This window comes from Pongo pygmaeus, chromosome 12 (genome assembly GCF_028885625.2).
Source record: "Pongo pygmaeus isolate AG05252 chromosome 12, NHGRI_mPonPyg2-v2.0_pri, whole genome shotgun sequence".
Lineage (NCBI taxonomy): Eukaryota > Metazoa > Chordata > Mammalia > Primates > Hominidae > Pongo > Pongo pygmaeus.
In genome coordinates this window covers 70,626,695-70,646,932 of record NC_072385.2, presented here as the reverse complement: position 1 = coordinate 70,646,932, position 20,238 = coordinate 70,626,695, and the positions used below count along the sequence as shown (strand labels likewise).

Genomic DNA, 20,238 nt, shown 5'->3' with positions numbered 1-20,238 from the left:
GTATGGGGCAAGGGGATATCGATCCTTTCAGCCTTCAGGGCATCTGTGTAAGGCTGAGTTGCTGGAGCCCTGGGCCAGCTAACTGTGGCCACAGGCTGACTTATCTGTTTACCCCAGCACATAGTATGTGCGTTCTGTGTGCAAGGAGGGAAGCACCTGACTCAGCACACAGTAGGCACTGAATGCTTTTTTCTACTGAATTGAATTCTTCAACTGAAAAATTAATGAAATTTATTGTTGTCTTAGAACAGTTCTTAACCTGTGATCTGTGGGTAGAAATCAGGGTGTGCTTGAACATGGTTGAGGGAAAAAATACATTTTACTTTCATAATTCCTCATCTGAAATTTAGCATTTCCTTCAATTATGAATTTAGGCAATAAGCCACCATAGTGTTAGCCATGCCTGGGACTTTGTCACCTTTAGAAATCACAGATATTTTCGATATTTTCATGTCATGCTATAGTTGTTGCTGCAGATATCTGCAAATACCTTTTAAACTTATAACTTCTTCAAAATAATTAGTGCTGTCATAAAAAGCACATATATTACTACTTTCCAAATTCATTTTAAGTAATACTTTCATAGGTGTATTTTTCAGTATAATTGGTTTCTTTTGTAATTCTATGTATTTTATCCACGTAAAACATTATTCTGAGAAGGGACCCATTGCCAAAAGGATTCATGAGACAAAGTGGTTAATAACCTCTGGTCTAAAGTTTTTAACATACTTTAAATAATTAAAATTACTAGTGATACAAAGTCTTGGGACCTTGATAGAAGTTCAATTAACAAGTCTTTAAATCAAAACAATTTTTCACTTGTATTGCTCTCTAAAACCAAAAATGTGTATTGCTATCAAAAAGATTTTGTTTCTTCAGCCTGGGGAATGTAGCAAGACCCCATCTCTACAAAAAATGAAAATGTTAGCTCAGCATGGTGGCATGCACCTGTAGTCCCAGCTACTTGGGAGGATGAGGTGGGAGAAATCGCTGGAGCCCAGGAGCCCGAGGCTGCGGTGAGCTAGGATCATGCCACCGCTCTCCAGCCTGGGTGACAGAGCAAGACTCCGTGTCCAAAAACAAACAAACAAACAAAAAATGCTGTTTTTTCACAAATGCATACTGCTGGCCATAGAGCAATAAAAACCTGGCAGTTTCTATTGAAATATGTCACCAAAAAAAAAGATAATCTTTAAAAATCAGTATAGTTTTCTTATAGAAATTACCCTTTGGATGGGCATGTTATAAAGTAAACTGTTCTCATGAATTAATTCTTGTATAATTTTGGAGAGCCTGTGTCTATTAAAGTGAAATGCTGCTTTTTCATTAATTACAATTAAATTATATCTTTGGTTATGGCAGTGCTTTACCTCCATTTTCTTACATTTGAAAAAAATGGTAAGCCAATTTAAATGCAGACATGAGCATTATAAAATAAACCATTTTTTAAAGTGGATGTTTCAACTTACTGTTCAAAATTTTGAAAAAGAAATATTGTTGATTTTACCTCGTTATAAATGTGTAAAGAATATGGGGAATCTCAGTAAGGCTTAAGTCACACTTCTTTACATTAGCTTTTCATTAACTTAATAATGGTAAGCATACTTTGGATTTACATATGACTCCATACAGAAGACTATCCCATTAAAATTTTTTTTCAATTAGATCTTTCAGTACAGACAATCATGGCTTTTGAAAGGCTTTATCTTTGATGATTCTATTCATTGTATTATTCAATAAATAATTGTTTTTACATAGTCTTTCCTTTCATCATTTGCTACTTCTTACCTGATAGCTACATTGAGTTGCTACCTGCAGATTACTTCTAGCTTCACACATTTCTTCCCAATAACCCTTGTGCCCCTGAATGGACTTAAAGCACCATAGGAAAACAATGCCTGTGTCTTAAATTTCATACAGTTGCATAACATAACTGGCAGTAACTCCTCCTTACCAATTTAATAACATCTACAAATGAATAAGATAATTTTCTTAGAAAGACCTCTTTTTTCACCTCACACAAACAGGTGAAAAACAGTAGGTAGTTAGTTGACCATGGCAGAAGAGGTTAACCTATGGGAAAAGTCCTTTATAAATCCTTAACCTTGCTTACAAGAAACCTAGTTTGTTTTTGAATGTTTTTTTAGTGTAATTAGTGTACATAAAATGAATTGCTACATGAAGCAAAACACCAGCAGGAGTTTCCCCACAAGGAAGCTAATCATTTTCCCGGGTCTGTAGAAAGTGCTGAATTAAAAAAGGCATTTTCCTGTGACATCTGATCTTAACCAATATGTCAGTGTTTTTAGATAATTTGGGAATGTTTAGAATACTGCCTGTGGTGCTTTCCCTGATGGCCTGCAATTGATGCCTGTCAGTCAAGTTGTCAAGACACATGAAAAGGAAAATGACTTCAATTTTCCTAAAACATGTAAAATAACAAACCAAGCCTATACATGCACACCAACTGAGTCATTCTCTCTAGTAAATATTTTGAGGTACCTATATTATGAAGCCTAGTGCTGTGAAAATTGAAGAGGTTTTAATATCACAATTTATTTTTCATTTTCTTTCTTACTTGTTCCATAATGTTTGTTAAACTACAAGAATATGAGACAAAGATTAAATTCAAACATAGCAATGTACTTTAACAAGTAAGTACAGAAGACTGATTCATTCTGAATTGTTACATAATTTCCTAACATGTTTTTAAGAAAAACTTTGAATTATAATCCTTAATCTAGGTTGCTAAAAAGAGTAAACATTTTACTTCCCAGAGCAAGAATATATCTAGAGGGTTCTTACTTTCTCTGAGAGTGTATCTAAACCTTTAGCCATACTTTTAATGCTTCCTAGCAACACAATGCTGTTTTCAAGGGTTAGTTCAGGATAGTAATAATTAATTGTAAATTGAGAAACAGCTTAGATTATTCAAAACTAGAAAAACCTGATGTGCCACAGTCATTTAAAGGCTAACAAAAATAATACAATGCAGCCTCACATTCTCAACTAGGTTGTAGTACTCAAAACATTTCATTCTTTCCAAAATGAATGAATTAAATGAAGTCACTCTTTTCATTATGAAAATCAGTCTTAATTGAGCATTTAAAAATGTTTCTGTTTCTAGGCTTAAATTGCATTTATTTGTATTTTATATTAGGTAATCTAGTAGTTAGTTCTTTTGACTTATCTACCTGTGCTTTTCTTCACAAATTACTGCAATTACATGACCGTGGAAAAGAGAGGTTGATAGAAATGATAAAGCTCAATATGGATTAGTCTAATGTTTCTTTATACTTTAGTTCCTTATCTTGAAAGTCCATTCTCAGAGTTTTAAAAAATTTAACTCTCATTTTTGCTTGTTTCATTTATTGGAAAAAATATTTTAATTCTTATTTATTACACTTTTTTCTCTTGCCTCTCCCCCCACTTTTACACGTCTGACTTTTGGAAATTTGTTCTTTTCATGTGACATAATGTCGATAACATGTACCCACAACAACAAAAATTTAAAATGTGCTCTTTTTAAAATGTGTGAATTATGTGAACCGTTCAATATATCTTTTGTTTTTCCTTCCTTTGAAGGCATACGATGGATTTGCCAGCATAGGAATTTCCCGATTATTGGAACCTTCTGATATGGTATTATTAGCAATTCCTGATAAACTGACTGTTATGACTTATCTCTATCAAATAAGGGCACATTTCAGTGGCCAAGAACTAAATGTCGTTCAGATAGAGGAAAACAGCAGTAAAAGCACATATAAAGTTGGAAACTATGAAACAGATACAAACAGTTCTGTTGATCAAGAAAAATTCTATGCAGAGCTTAGTGATCTGAAGCGGGAGCCTGAACTACAACAGCCTATCAGCGGAGCAGTAGACTTCTTATCACAGGATGACTCTGTATTTGTAAATGATAGTGGGGTTGGAGAGTCAGAAAGTGAGCATCAAACTCCTGATGATCACCTTAGTCCAAGCACAGCCTCCCCTTACTGTCGCAGGACTAAAAGTGACACAGAACCCCAGAAGTCTCAGCAGAGCTCTGGAAGGACTTCAGGATCTGATGACCCTGGAATATGTTCCAATACAGATTCAACCCAAGCACAGGTTTTGTTAGGCAAAAAGAGACTATTGAAAGCTGAGACTTTAGAATTGAGTGACTTATATGTTAGTGATAGGAAGAAGGATATGTCTCCACCCTTTATTTGTGAGGAGACAGATGAACAAAAGCTTCAAACTCTAGACATCGGTAGTAACTTGGAGAAAGAAAAATTAGAGAATTCCAGATCCTTAGAATGCAGATCAGATCCAGCATCGCCTATCAAAAAAACAAGTTTATCTCCTACTTCTAAACTTGGATACTCATATAGTAGAGATCTAGACCTTGCAAAGAAAAAACATGCTTCCCTGAGGCAGACGGAGTCTGATCCAGATGCTGATAGAACCACTTTAAATAATGCAGATCATTCATCAAAAATAGTCCAGGTAAGTGAGTTAGAATGCTGAATACTATATTTAGTAATTAGTTATTCTCTGTTTTTGTTTCTTTTTGCATTCATAGATGTTACAAATGGTTAAAGGTGAAGTGTAATTTCTATTATAAAAACTCCTGAGGCATGTAGTAGTGTGTGCCTAAGTCCCCACTATTTGGGAGGCTGAGGAAAGAGGATTGCTTCGGCCCAGGAGTTTGAAACCAGCCTGGGTAACATAGCGAGTCCCTGTCTCAAGAAAAGAAAAACCTGAAATATACCTGCTGTGTATTTAAGGTTTATGATATAATATTTTAAGCCTAAAAATCCCAATTTCAACACTGAAGGATATTGTGTAATAAGGCTATGAGAAAAAAATTGAAGGATAAAGAATGTCAACTTTTCAAATAAAAATATTACTTATAAAAACAATATTCTACTATAAAATAAATCAAAGATGTTTCAATATTCCATTCAATAAGAACATCATTCTAAAAATGTATAATGCCAAATTAAATATTTCCCATTTAAAGCATTTTCCTTAGGTATTTTAATTGGTTTATTTAGTCCCATCATTACTTGTGGTTAAAAATCCCTGCAGCATCCAAATTTCTCCTCATGAAGGGAATATTGTACAGTTTTAACCTTTCTCTTACTGATGATATTAATAATTTACTGTTTTTACTTGTATCTCCGGTACCATTAGTTACAAGATATACTATTATTTTATGTACCACAACAAAAAAGAACAACATTGTCAATAAAGTTATGATACCTGGTTTTCCTATCACTCAGAATTTTTATAGCTATTGAAAGAGCTCGTTTAGACTTATTTAGGCATAGATTAGTTGATCATATAACACTCTTGTGTATACATAACGAGGAAATTTTAGGCAAAATAAATTGATTAAGGTATTCCTAAAAGTTTTTCACATTTAGAATCCAGCTCTTCTGAATCACTTTTTGATTTAGAGCTGTTGGTATTCCTTTTTTTTTTTTCACAGTTATCCTCTGTGCCATCAAAAGCATTGTTACAGTAAATGGTTCTGAAAGCCAGATTTGGGGGCCTCTGAAGTTCTCCAAGTCCCTTTCAGAGAGCCCCCGAAGTTAAAGCTATTTTCATAATAATACTAGGGCATCGTTTGCCTTTATCACTCTCATTCTCTCACAAGAGTATGATGGCATTTTCTGGAAGTTACATGATTTGTGATATCTCAACAGATTGAATACAAAAGTAGATATAGGAATTCAGCTGCTTTCTTTTATATTGAGATTTACAAAATATGTAAAATAATGCCACCCTTCTCAATTTTTTTTTTAAAGTAATTATTTTCTATTAAAATGTGTTAACATCTAATGAGTTCATTGTGGCTACTTCTAAATGAAAAAAATATTTTAAAAATATATCAGTTTTAATATCAAAAATGACAAATATCAATAGACATAATCTATATAAGCAAGAGGTTTTTGGGGTCCTCAATAATTTTTAAGCGTATATGGGGATTTTGAGACCAAAAAATTGGGGAACCTCTGAATTGTTTTTTCTTTTTTTTTGAAACAGAGTTTCACTCTTGTTGCCCAGGCTGGAGTGCAATGGCGCCATCTTGGCTTACCGCAACCTCCGCCTCCCAGGTTCAAGCAATTCTTCTGCCTCAGCCTCCCGAGAAGCTGGGATCACAGGCATGTGCCATCACACCAGGCTAATTTTGTATTTTTAGTAGAGACGGGGTTTCTCCATGTGGGTCAGGCTGGTCTTGAACTCCTGACCTCAGGTGATCCACCCGCCTTGGCCTCCCAAAGTGCTGAGATTACAAGTGTGAACCACCGCACCCAGCCCGAACCTCTGAATTTATAGCATTTCTCCACAACTGTCTCTGGGATTTTCTTCCAAGTCAGTATACTCATTGATAATGGCACTTTCTTGGCTTTACCAGAAGGTTTCAACAGAAGATTTTTAGACAGTAATCTGGAGTTATGTTTCTTTCTCAAATAGTCCTCAAGTGGTGTTGACTGGAAACATCAAGGAATTGCCATCATGCCAACTGAAATATCAAACAATATATATATAGGTAGACAACCATGTCTTAACTGCCACCTGGATGACAGAGAGTGTAAGATTCTGCCATTTATAAGTTTTCAGAGGTGTCAAGAAAGAATTTACATCTTAGAATTAAAGAAATATAATAGCTGTCAAAGCAAGCCCCTGTTCTCCTAATCATAAACCTCAAATCAAAAGTCCTAAGTAGCTAAATCTCTCTGAAAGCTTTCAGGACAGCATAATGTCCACACATAGTAGATAATCAATAAACATCTAGTGATTGACAATTGCAAGAACTTGATGACCCTAAATTGTCATATTCAATACAAATTTTTCTTTTGTTTTTTCTGGGGGGGGGGGGATGGAGTCTTGCCCTGTCACCCAGGCTAGAGTGCAGTGGCGTGATCTCACCTCACTGCAACCTTCTCTTCCCGGGTTCAAGTGATTCTCCTGCCTCAGCCTCCCAAGTAGCTGAGACTACAGGTGTGTACCACCATGCCCAGTTAATTTTTGTATTTTTAGTACAAAGAACCCAATGGGGTTTCACCACGTTGGCCAGGCTGGTCTCGAACTCCTGACCTCAGGTGATCCTCCTACCTCAGTCTTCCAAAGTACTGGGATTACAGGTGTGAGCCACCGCGCCTGGTCAGATTTTTCTTAAAAACCAGATTTTTAAGGCAAATATGTTTAGTTAAAACTAGGAATTGATTGATGTTTAAAATTTTAAAATACCCTGGACTGGGAATCAGGAAGCCTGGAATCTCATTTTGACTCTCCCAAAAATTAGTAGTGTGACATGTTAACTAGCCATTTAGCCTCTCTCAATCTTATTTTCCATGTATGTTAAATGAAGTAATCTTTAAGAACCCCTTTAGCTGTGAAACTATCATTCTGTGATTCTATTCAGATGATTAAAGTGTACTGGATGATAGAAGCAATGTCTATTCATAGCTCCATATATGTTTTCTCTTTCGCCATTGGCTTATTCAGAATTTTGCTTAGGGTAAGTTTAAAGGTTTTTATTGACACTGGATTGGCAAAAGTAATGTCTAACAATAAACACTGTAATATAGGTGCTGACATTTGGTAGGCTTTCAAAATTGTATATAGCAGCTGAATTTTGGACAATTAAAAATCTGTTTCTCTTGTACACAGTATTTCAATTCTCAGATACACATCTTTTTACATTTTAGCTTCCCTGAAATCAATATATATTATTTATAATAGTATATTAGAGTTTAATTGACAGCGTTTGTTCTTAGTAGTTCATAAAATAATAGTAACTCTTACAATTAAGACCATTGGATTAGAGGAAATTTAGTAACTTTAATATGGCTTTATATACTTAACAAAGTCATAATGTTGTCCATTTGGGTGCCTAATACATGTGATGACAGTTATATATCTTACACCTATCTCTTAAACTTTATAACCCATAAGGTAAGTAGTCAAATTCTATATTATATGTGGGAAATCTGAGGTTTGCAGAGTTACTTAAGGTTACATGATAAATGTTAAAGTTTAAATTCAAAAGCAACCTTGTCTTCAAAGTCTGTGCTTCTCCACTTGATGCTTGTAACATCTTTATTTACCATAATAGCATTAAAAAATAATCGTAACCCAAATATAATGTGGTCAACATTACTGAAGGGCAATTTAACAATGTGAATCAAATTCCTTAAAAATCTTTATCTCATTAGATCCTACTTTCAGGAATTTTTCCTAAGGAAATAATTAGAATTGTATAATACGGCTGGGTACTGTGGCTCACTCCTGTAATCCCAGCACTTTAGGAGGCCAAGGCGGGTGGATCACCTGACGTCAGGAGTTCAAGACCAGCCTGACCAACATGGAGAAACCCCGTCTCTACTAAAAATACGAAATTAGCCAGGGTGGTGGCACATGCCTGTAATCCCAGCTACTCGGGAGGCTGAGGCAGGAGAATTGCTTGAACCCGGGAGGCGGAGGTTGCTGTGAGCCGAGCTGGCACCATTGTACTCCAGCCTGGGCAACAAGAGCGAAACTCCGTCTCAAAAAAAAAAAAATAATAATAATAATAATAAAAATTTACCTCTAAAGATATTCATAAAAGCATTATTTATGATTTATGATAGTAAAAAATTGTGTGCAACCTAAATGTTCAGCAAAATAAGACAAGTTAACTAACGTATGATGCATCTATACAATATAATCTTAGACAGCCAATTAAAAATCAAGTTTTAGGCTGGACATGTTGGCTCACCTGTAATCCCAGTACTTTGGGAGGCTGAAGTAAGAGGATCGCTTGAGCCTGAGAGGTCAAGGCTGCAGTGAGCTGTGATCATGCCATTGGACTCCAGCCTCAGTGACAGAGTGAGACCCTGTCTCAAAAAAGTAAAATAATAAAATAAAATAATAAAAAAATTATGTTTAAAAAACATTTAAGACCATGAGAAAATGCTCAAAATAGAATAAGTGAAAAAAAAAGCATGATTCTACAGTTATTATCTCTGTGTACCAGGACTACTACTAATGTTTATTTTTTCTTTTTAACTTCTATTTAATTTCTGAAATCTCTGTAGTGAATTGCATTTCTAGCCAGGAAAATTTAAAAAAAAAAACAACTGTGTTTATGTGCTGTTAAACACAATTGATGATTTTATAGTCTTTTGGTGATTTGATTTTGGTCTTAAGACCAAAACATTTTTTCACTGTCCATGTAGCTGGTTGGAATCACCAAAAGACTATAAAATCACAGAATTTAGAGCTAGTGAGATCTTAAAGATGATCCCTCATTTCAAAGATTAGGAAATCGAGGGATTAAAACAAGTAGTTAATGTTTATTCAGTGCTTGCCACGTGCCATTGCTCAGTACATTATGCTATTATTTAATCTTTGCCGTGTCCTTCTGAGAGTTGGTCTATTTCTGTCCTTATTTTATAAATGAGGAAACTGAGGCTTAGAGAAATTAACTTGCCCATAATTAAGTGGTGGAACTGATATTTGAACCCAGGTCTGTCTGACTCCACATCATGTAATGGAATGCAGTAATTTTTTAACTGACCTGCTCAATGTTACATTGCTTATTATTAGTGGGAGAGGGATTAACAGCCTGATGTCTTGACTGAAAATTCAGTGTTCATTTAATTAATTTTGTCTGTTTTTGAGACACTGTTGATATTATAACTAAATTCTATTGTGTCCTATTCAACATGAACTTAGACTTATCATTATCACTTATATATTTTATTTGTATCTATTAAGTTAAGAATTTTTGTTTAATCCTCTTAAAAATCTTGGGTGATGAAAATATCCTGGAATTAGGTAGTGGTGATAGTTCATAACCTTATGAAATACTAAAAACCACTGAATTGTACACTTTAAGAAAAATCTTTTCTTCTTTAAGTTTATAGAAAAAAAGGCTTTAAAAAAATAGTTGTAGTAAAATATAAAAACCACAAAGAAACCCAAAAATGCTGAACTAATCTTAAAAAAGATGGTTTCACATAATATGAAATAAAGTAATAGCTATACTTATTTTCTTTTCCTTGACAGTGATACTTATGATTGAACCAAAACTATGCAATGAAAGGGAAGTAAAAGAAATTAAGTATCTGATAATAGTAATAGACATCTAAAGCCAGAAGTTGGTTACTTAGTAGAAAAAAAAGGAATTTGGACTATAAGGAGTATGAATATTTGTGCTTTTGGTTTAAGAACTGATCTCTGTTGATGGACAGTATCTGTTGTTCTCCAAAATTATACTGTAAAATTACAGATTAATCCAGGAGAATACTTTTTCAATTCTAATATTTTCAGTTGTTTTCTTATAAGGATAGTGAGTAATGGAGAAGACTAGTTTTACTTTTTTTAAATGAAATATAATAGCTTTGAATTTTCTGTAAACATTCTCAAGAATTTAAAGGATTATTGCCACAGATATTTAATATTTATCAACATTCAAATTTGGAAGACATGTTGTTATCAATTCTATAAGACTGAAAATAGAACTCTGAACTTTAAAAAATGTCTTTGTCAGATTATGCTGTGTTTATGAGCAAATACTGAGAATATATAGAATATATATTAGCCTCATACCTAATGAGAATATGTTCTAATAAAATTATAATTAAATTTAATCCAGTTTTAGACAGTAAAGATGTATTTCCCTCATGTCAAGATTTATATATTCGTTCCACGGTTTCTAGTCAACATTAATATTCTCTGTAGGTAATCTCATGAAGCTACAATCTTATTCATAATCTCTATTATTTCAGCAGATTGTCTAACCTTTCATTAGTTTACAAATGTAGATTACCCATTCTTTTTTTGGCTTCTAATTCTGTATCTTTGCTTTTAAGCATCGATTGTTATCTAGACAAGAAGAACTTAAGGAAAGAGCAAGAGTTCTGCTTGAGCAAGCAAGAAGAGATGCAGCCTTAAAGGCGGGGAATAAGCACAATACCAACGCAGCCACCCCATTCTGCAACAGGCAGCTAAGTGATGTGAGGAGCATTGGTTAAAAAAGACCATAAGTTGTTCATTGTAATCATGGGGAGGAGGGAAGTAATTTGCTTGTATTTCTGCTATGTTATTTTTCTACAGACTGTACATTGTGAATACTTGGTGCACTTACTGAACTGATAAAGATAAATTCATACTTGTAGGACCATTTGGTCATTATTCCTACAGAGCAGTGTTAGTGATGAGGAAAAGTAAGATCTGGGAATATAATTTCCACATATACATGAATAATCTGTTTTTTGTTAATTTATATTTTATAACTGTAGTTGTACTCTAAGATTGTATTTTGTCAATGGAAGTTAATTTTGTTGGAAATGTTAGAATATAATACTGATGTCTGTTATTTGTTGAATACCTACTAAGTATTTCAGGAACAATAATTTTGTTTTACTTAACTCCATGGAAACTGAGGCCAATAGGCAAGGTAACTTGTACAAGGTCACAGAGTCAGTAAATGGTGAATCCAGGATTTGAACCTGAGCCTTATTAGATTCCAGAGTCAGTCCACTTTCCTATCATATACTGCCATCCTTGTATTAAACCACATTTTTATACATATTTTTGTGTAGTGCTTCACAGATAATAATGAATGTATAATAATAGGAGCCCTTAAAATTTAGGAGGATGCAAACATCTTCATGAATCAGAAAACTGTGACAGTCTCACCACAGCACCATCATGTGTTAGTAGTTGTTTTTCCCAGAAAGAGCAGCTCTATGCCATATAGCTAGGTAGCTACATGCCAAGTTGGTCACCTTGTTGCATGTGTTTCACATTTACCCAAAGAAGTACCCTATTGCTTATGAGACTATGCTTTGAATAGTCCCAAGATATTTTCCCACCCTTCCTCTTTCAAGTTATCTATTGCTGCATTAAAAACCACTGCAGGGCTAGGCATGGTGACTCACGCCTATACCCAACACTTTGAGAGGCTGAGGTGGGAGGATCACTTGAGCCCAGGAGTTTGAGACCAGCCTAGGCAACAGTGACACCCCATCTCTACTTACAGAAAAAAAAAAAAAAAACAAAAAAAAACACCGCAAAACTTACTGGCAAAAAACAACCATCTTATTAGGTTAATAGATTCTGTGAGTTAAGAATTCAGATAGGACACAGTGGTAGTGGCTTGTTTATGTTCCATGACGTCTGGGGCTGGCTTTCAGCTAATAAGACCTCTGCCAGACTGTCAGTTGGAACACCTACATGTGGCCTCTCCATATGGTCTCTCTGCTTCTCTAGTGTGGGCTTCCTCATAGCATGGTGGCTGACTTCCAAGAACAAGTGTCCCAATGGAATAAAGCATAAATATGTGGCATTCTTATGATCTAGCTTTTCTTAAAAACAAAATCACTCTATTGTAAGAAAGGAAAATTAGTGGCAAATTTCAGTTATGAACATAGATGTAAAAATCCTATAGAAAATATTTAAAAATTCAACCCAGAAGTATTTTTAAAAATTAACATACCATGGTCAATTTGGATTTACTCTAGGAATGCAAGATTGTTTAATTTTTCAAAACTCAAGCAATGTAATTGACAACATTAACAGAATGAAGAAAAATCAAGCAGATATAGAAAAAGATTGGAAAAATATCAACATCCATTCATGATCCACAGAGAGAAAAGAACCACGTTTCTTAGCCTCTAGGGATAGAAAGGAACTTTATTACTTTATTAATCTGCTAAAATGTATGTATAAAAAGCCTATAGCAAACATACTTAATTGTGAAATATTGAAAGCTTTCCATTTGTGACAGATTAAAAGACAGGAAAGTCCACTATCACTTCTGTTCAATATCATAATGGGGAACCTAAGACGGGGAAAAGAAATAAAAAGGTATAACATATGAAAAGAGACCAATAAAATTACCATTATTCACCTGAAGTATGACTTGTACATAGAAAATTCCCCCAAAATTACAAGATTACTAGACATAAAATTAATATTTGAAAATAAATGCTTTTTTTTTTTTTTTTGAGGTGGAATCTCGCCATGTCACCCAGGCTGGAGCGCAGTGGTACAATCTCAGCTCACTGCAAGCTTCGCTTCCCGGGTTCACACCATTCTCCTGCCTCAGCTTCCCAAGTAGCTGGGATTACAGGCACCCACCACCATGCCTGGCTAATGTTTTTGTATTTTTAGTAGAGACAGGGTTTCACCGTGGTAGCCAGGATGGTCTCGATCTCCTGACCTCGTGATCCACCTGCCTCGGCCTCCCAAAATGTGAAAATAAATTATATTTCAATAAGATACACAAATGGCCAACAAGCACATAAGAAATGTCTTTAGTATCATTAGTTATCAAGCAAATGAAACTCAAAGCCATAGTGAGATACCACTATGAGAATGACTAAAATTTAAAAGACTGACAGTAACAAGTGTGGGAGGAATCTGGAGCAACTAGAACTCTCACATTTTGCCAGTAGGAATGTAAAATGGTACAACCATCTTGAAAAACAGGCCATTGCTTATAAAGCTAAACATACACTTACATGACCCCAGCAATTCCATTTTAAGGTATATAACCAAAAAAACTAAAAACACATGGTTATTCAAAGACTTTTACACAAAATTTCATGGCAGTTTTGTTTGTAGTACCCAGAAACAGGACAAAATTTAAATGTCCATCACCAGACAAATGAATAAACACATCCTGATATAGCCATGCAATATAATATTACCCAGCAATACAAAGGAACAGGACACTGAGATGCACAATAATGTAAATGAATCTTGGAGATATTATGCTGAGAACACAAAAGAGGACATATATAATTACATTCACATGAAATTCTACAACAGGCAAAACTACTGTAGCATGACAGAAAGCCGATTGGTGGTTGCCTGATGCCAGGGTAGGTGAGATATCATGAGCAAACTTTCTAGAGGGATAGAAAAGATTTATAGCTTTATTGTGTCTGATTACACAGGTATATACATTCGTTAAAACATCAAATTTAAAATGGGTGCATATTACTAGATGTAAATTACATCTTTAAGTTTATCTTTTTATTATAAACAAAAGTTTTAAAATATTTAAAAGAACATTAAAAATACATAGTATGCTAAGAATAAAGCTAACAAGAAATATGCAAGACCTTTAGGCAGAAAACTAAAACATTCTGAAAGATATAGTAAATAAATGGAAGGGCATGTTATGTTCATAGATTAGAAGACTCAATTTTTTAAACATTTTATTGTGGTAAGAACAGTTAACATTAGAGCTACACTTTTTTTAAAAATTTGAGTGGATACAATGTTTTATTGCAGGTCTTCATTACTTATTCATGTTGCTTAAATGAAACTTTATTCCTGTAGATTAGTAACTGCCCATTTCTCCCTCCCTCCAGTCCCTGTCTACCACTATTTCGCTCTTTGATTCCATGAATCTGACTATTTTAGATACTTCATATAAGTGGAATCATGCAGTATTTGTCTTTCTATAACTGGCTTATTTGACTTAGCATAATGTCATCAAGGCTCATCTATATTGTAGAATGTGACAGGACTTCCTGCTTTTTTAAAGCTGAATGGTATTCCTCTGTGTATATACCACATTCATTTTATCTGTTCATCTGTCAATAGACATTTAGGTGGTTTTCACATCTTGGCTATTGTGAACAATGCTGCAGTGAACACAGGAGTGCCAAAATCTCCTCAAGATCTTGATTTCAGCTTTTTCTGATAAGTACCCCGAAGTGGGATTGCCAGATCATATGGTAGTTCTGTTTTTAATTTCTTGAGGCACCTTCATACTGTTTTTCCATAACAGTTGCACTACTTTATATTACCACCAACAGTGTGCAAAGATTCCACTTTCTCCACATTCTCACCAACACTTGCTGCTTTAGTTTTTTAAATAATAGCCATTCAAACAAGCATGGAGTGATATCTCATTGTGATCTTGATTTGCACTTTCCTGATGACTAGTGACATTGAACATCTTTTTATGTACCTGTACCTGTTGTCCATTTGTATGTCTTCTTTGAAGAAATGTCTATTCAAGTCCTTAGCCCACTTTTTAATCAAGTTAACAGTTTGTTTTGGGGGGTGGGGGGTGGCTAATGAGTTATAGGAGTTCTTATTTATTACTTAAAGGACCACTGGTTTACTTTAGCAGTTTCTTTATTTTATTCCTCTGTACTTTATTTCTGTACAAGTAAACTAAGTCCTTCTGATGAATACCAAAAATAATGAGAAGAGCTATTTTAATAATTGCTGTTATAGTACTTAAATAGAAGCATGTAGTGCATGGGACAATGTCCGTGTACGCAGTACAGTTAGCTACTTGTGAGACTTTTGTATTTAGTTCTGATTGAGAGAAAGTGAGAATTTACAGGGGATTCAGAAAAGGGTTAAAGGATTGAAAGCAAAGGTCTACTTGTAAGAAATAAAGCCTTATAAAATGTAAAGAAGAGATAACTGGGAAATAGCTTAAGTGATCATTTGATTATATGAAGCCTCAAAATCCATCTGGTAACCCCACTTACCTAAGAGAATAAACTTCCCAACTACTCAGCATGGCCTCATGTCCTTGCAAATCCTGTCCCCTCCCTTTACAGCCTCATCTCTTACTTCTCTCATTTTTTTCATTCTACAATCCAGTTATAAGTTGCTTACTGTATCTAAAATGTGCCATACTCTTTCATTCTTGTGTCACACATTTGCTGTTGTTGCCTTGAAATACCCATCTTCCCTTATTAGTTTGTAGTGAAATAGCACTTCTATAAACATTGTCCTCATGGCTCCTTGCAGTGAAGTTAATTCTCTTTCCTATATCTTTTTCTATTATTCTCTACCATAGCATGCATTCATCCCAATATAATTATCTAATTACACATCTCTTCCTCTCATTCAACTGTGAACTATTTCAAAGTACAAGGACCTTGTATCCCCAGCACCAAGTAGTAGTATTTAGTAAATGTTCGTTGAATGAATAAATGAAGGAAATAGTGACAGGCTATTTTTCATATCCGCTGAGTGTCAACTAGTAAAAAATGAGCTTAAACATGAAAACTTTGCTATAAGGAGGTTCTTAGTAAGTTTGTAAACAGGAAAAATAAATGTTTCTCTGAAGTTCTTTAAAGCAGAATTGAGCAGAGGAAGTTAGTGTTCCCTTGTCTGAAGTCAGTTACAGATAAGATCACTTTTGCCACTTGGGGACTTAAGCTTGTATCATTCTTTCCTTGCTATTCTCGAATCGTACATTATGATACCGTTCTTTGTTGTTGTGATGTGTGTATGCCAAATCCTTACACACACCAGCTTTTCCCATATCCTGAGACTCTGATTAGAGTTCAGCTTTCAGTTCTGCCTTGAATCACAACACTGCAAAACATTCCCTTCCAAAATGAGTATAGCTTTAGGCTGCTAGCCTGGAAAGCTGTTTCTAAGACACTGAAAACAACTCTCGGTATTCTTATTGGGTGGACCCTTACGTACAGACTCCACTTAAGTTATCCTCAGGAAAGATTTAAGCTGTAATTTCCCTTAAAGGACAACTCACAAACACAGATACCATAAACCTTTTAATGTTTCTAAATTTTTGGCAGGACTACCATTGCATATTTTAGTGACTACTTGGTACAACTACTTATTGCCTTTCAAGTTTTTTTTCATGAAAGTCGTTTATATGATTCATTCATATCTTTGTGCCTTTAGAAACTCCTTTAACCTGTTTCATTTGCTCCCTGAAATTATGTCTACAGGAGACAGATTTCATTGCTCTGGGTCTGTATTTTATGTTTCTTTTCTTCCTGTTCCTTTTGTTCTATGAAGATTTTCAAAGGTTGGATTTTACTAATGTAAGTTTTAGATGTGATATTTGTGTTTTTCATTTTTTTCCACATGTACTTTAAATGATTTTTTTAATTACAACTCAGGAGTTTGGTAGCTTCAGCAGTCCACCCAGTATGTAATTCAGAGGAGACTTCTTGATTGCGTAATATATAAGCACAGACTTGAAGAAAATGTTAATTTTTTCAAGAAAATATTTTTTAATTATTTTTCTTTATTACTCCATTTCCCCGTACACGTTTCATCCAGACATGTACAAATAGAATTTTAAAAAGCTAATCTGGCCTGTAATCCCAGCACTTTGGGAGGCTGAGGCAGGCAGATCACCTGAGGTCAAGAGTTCGAGACCAGCGTGACCAACATGGCGAAACCCATCTCTACTAAAAATAGAAAAATTAGTCAGGCATGGCGGCACACGCCTATAGTCCCAGCTACTCAGGAGGCTGAGGCAGGAGAATTGCTTGAACTCGGGAGGTGAACGTGGCAGTGAGTGGAGATTGCGCCACTGCACTCCAGCCTGGGCAACAGAGCAAGACTCTGTCTCAAAAAAATAAAAATAGGCTGGGTGTGGTGGCCCACGCCTGTAATCCCAATGCTTTGGGAGGCCAAGGTGAGCAGATAACTTGAGGTCAGGAGTTCGAGACTAGCCTGGCTAACATGGCGAAACCCTACCTCTACCAAAAATACAAAAAATTACCCGGGCACGGTGGCTCACACCACTAATCCTAGCTACTCGGGAGGCCGAGGCACAGGAATCGCTTGAACCCAGGAGGCAGAGGTTGCAGTGCGCCAAGATTGTGCCACTGCACTCTACCCTGGGCAACAGACTCCATCTCAAAAAATAATAAAATAAAAATAAAAAATAAAAGCTAATCTGTTTCAGATGCTTTTGCTAATTATTTTGCATTGGAATATAATTGCTTTTTTAAAAATGCATTTAATAAGCCCACCGTTATATTTAATAATACTTATCTACTTGTATAGGTATCTGAAAGGGATGTTTGCATCTGAGGTGCTTAAGTTTAGAATTCATACACTCTAAGCAAAATAAAGGATGATAGTCCTGTTACCCACAGTCCTTGGAATTTTTGTTAGCATATTAGTGAAGCATTTTGAACATATCAGAAGAATGATGCTATATATGTTTAATTATAACTTTTTTAACAGAATAAAATCTATTTTATAAGTAGAAAATCTAAACAAATCTAAAAAGAGAATCAGGATGAAACTTCAGTCTAATTAGTCTAATCATAATGATCAATGAATTTATAAATATGTTTGTTTTTGTTTTGTTGAAACTAATTACGTAGCATAAGAGTATGGTTTGCAGATAGTTGTTAGGTATCTGGATGCGTTTTAGAAAGAACTATCAGGAAGTAATTACGATGCTATTATAAAACAGACTTGAAGTTTTTCTCCTAACATTTAATCTGTTAGCATAATGGCCCACCCATTACACTCAACTGATTTAGGAGCCTTTTCTCACATAACAGGTAGCAGGATCAAACTGCAGGTTAGCAGCAAGTCCTGGAAGGTTTGCAGTATCCATCTTTAAAGACCTGAAGGAACGTTTGAATCCTCTAAAGAAAACAGTATATGTGGGAAAGGATTTTAGTTTGGTCAGCTCTTAGTTAACTGCAAAGACCAGTAACCACACAGTGACTTTTTTTAAACTTGGCTTTGGAAATGAATCCAAATGGCTTAAGAGAACTAAGAGAATGCAAGTTGCTCTTTTGCAAATTAAACCTTTGACAGGTATTTTATTGCCATGAAGAGTGAGACATCAACCATGTACTTTTGATGTTGATTGGAAATTATTCATTTAAATGGCACTAGTCTGTCATGCTGATAATTGTAGCAGATTTAGGTAAGATCACTAGATCTTCTCCAAATAATAAAAGAAGGATTTGCCATTCAATTGGTAAAAAACACTAAACTTTTTTTGATAATCTCTAATAGTAACTTTTTCTGTAGTTTTCATATATGTGTGTTCTAAGTATATATCATCATAAAAATATGTATGAGATTATACTTACATATTTATGAATATTGGCTGTGTTAGTTAAATAGATAGCCTCTTAGGAATCAAAGCTTTAAAATTAAGTTCAAGTTAAAATTTTGTATTTTTCCTAATTACACGTATTATCAATTCTACTGTTAGGAAGAAGTACATTAACTTTACATTTGTAATTTTGTGTGAAAGGACATCAATTATCACTTATTAAAAAATCTAAGACCTTTAATAACATATAGAGTGAGTTTTTAGTTAAAAAATCTAAAACCTTTAATAACATACAGATTTTATTCAGGAATTTTTATTCTCCTTATGAGCTGGAATGTCTATGCCCAGGGCACTGAAATGAAAATACATCCTTATTTTTTACTTCAGCACAATCACCAAAAGATTTAATGTACAAAATCCATTTCAGACCAGTAAGACACTTTGAATGTAGAGCTGATCTTTTTATAGTTGCATTTTAGAGGAGAAGAATGCTGGCATACTTCTATGTTCAGCCTAAATAGCTCTATACAAAGCAGCGGTTTTTATTCCGTATTATTTTAAATAATAGTTTATCTATTATGTCTAAATGTAAGTTGATTTCAAGTCTGCTATCCTAACAATAGTTACTAGACTTCTTAGAAAACATATTGTTAGCTTGCTAGCATATCTTCAAAGTCATACAAAATACCAGCATTGTTGTGGAGGAAAAGAAAAACCTCAAGCATCTTTTCTATTATGTGGCCGTGAACCCCTAGCCTCAAAAGTCTTATTTGAGGTTGCCATGAATGCATGAAGCTAGGGCTAGGTGTCTTAGCATCAGAAACACTCCTTTTATGCAAGTAATAATGGCTGTGGACATTTTCCATATGGCTGTTCAGTGCCGTGTTGAACATCCCAGGATGAATATCACCATTACTAAAGCTGTATTTTATATTGCCTATTTTGTTATTGCTCAGCATGCACAAGAGTAGAGTTTAAATCTTTATTCATTTCATTTTTTAATGTTTCTTTTGTTCTTCTTATCATGTTCTGCTTTCCCAAGGATATATGCCTTGAACGAAAAGTCACATGTGCATTACTAATTGTGTGCTATTGTATTTACAGTTCCTAGTGGTGGCACTGTGAAGCTACTAATTCCTTTGCTTCACTTGATGTAAAATAATCTGAGTGTCTTTGATAGCAGTGAAACAGTATTAATTGTTTTGTACATTTCTTGGTCACTCTTCTTAGGTGGTCTTCATAATCTATTAGAACTTTCAGCCAGATTTTTGTAATGTCATGCCTCCAGCAGTGATTAAATTGGTAATTAATGAACAGTCTTTGGCAATGTAAACCACATCCCGTTAATTTTCCCTTTCGAGTTTTTAGAAGTTGTCTTCTGTGTCAGAAATCATTGCGCCACCTTGCTATGGCCCCTTGGCATGAAA

General features: G+C 34.7%; 1 protein-coding gene across 39 annotated transcripts in view; it reads left to right on the top strand.

Moving 5' to 3' along the window:
* The window catches only part of EHBP1 (EH domain binding protein 1), a 381,714-nt gene that overhangs the window by 272,950 nt on the left and 88,526 nt on the right, over positions 1-20,238 (top strand). For 28 of the 39 annotated variants that reach the window (XM_063648666.1, XM_054475115.1, XM_054475104.1 and 25 more), the window contains 2 exons: positions 3,586-4,488; positions 10,851-10,994. In XM_063648666.1, coding sequence (XP_063504736.1) covers positions 3,586-4,488; positions 10,851-10,994 — 1,047 coding nt within the window. The remainder of the gene's footprint in view (positions 1-3,585; positions 4,489-10,850; positions 10,995-20,238) is intronic. The other 11 variants (XM_054475129.1, XM_054475126.2, XM_054475128.1 and 8 more) reach the window with 1 other exon arrangement.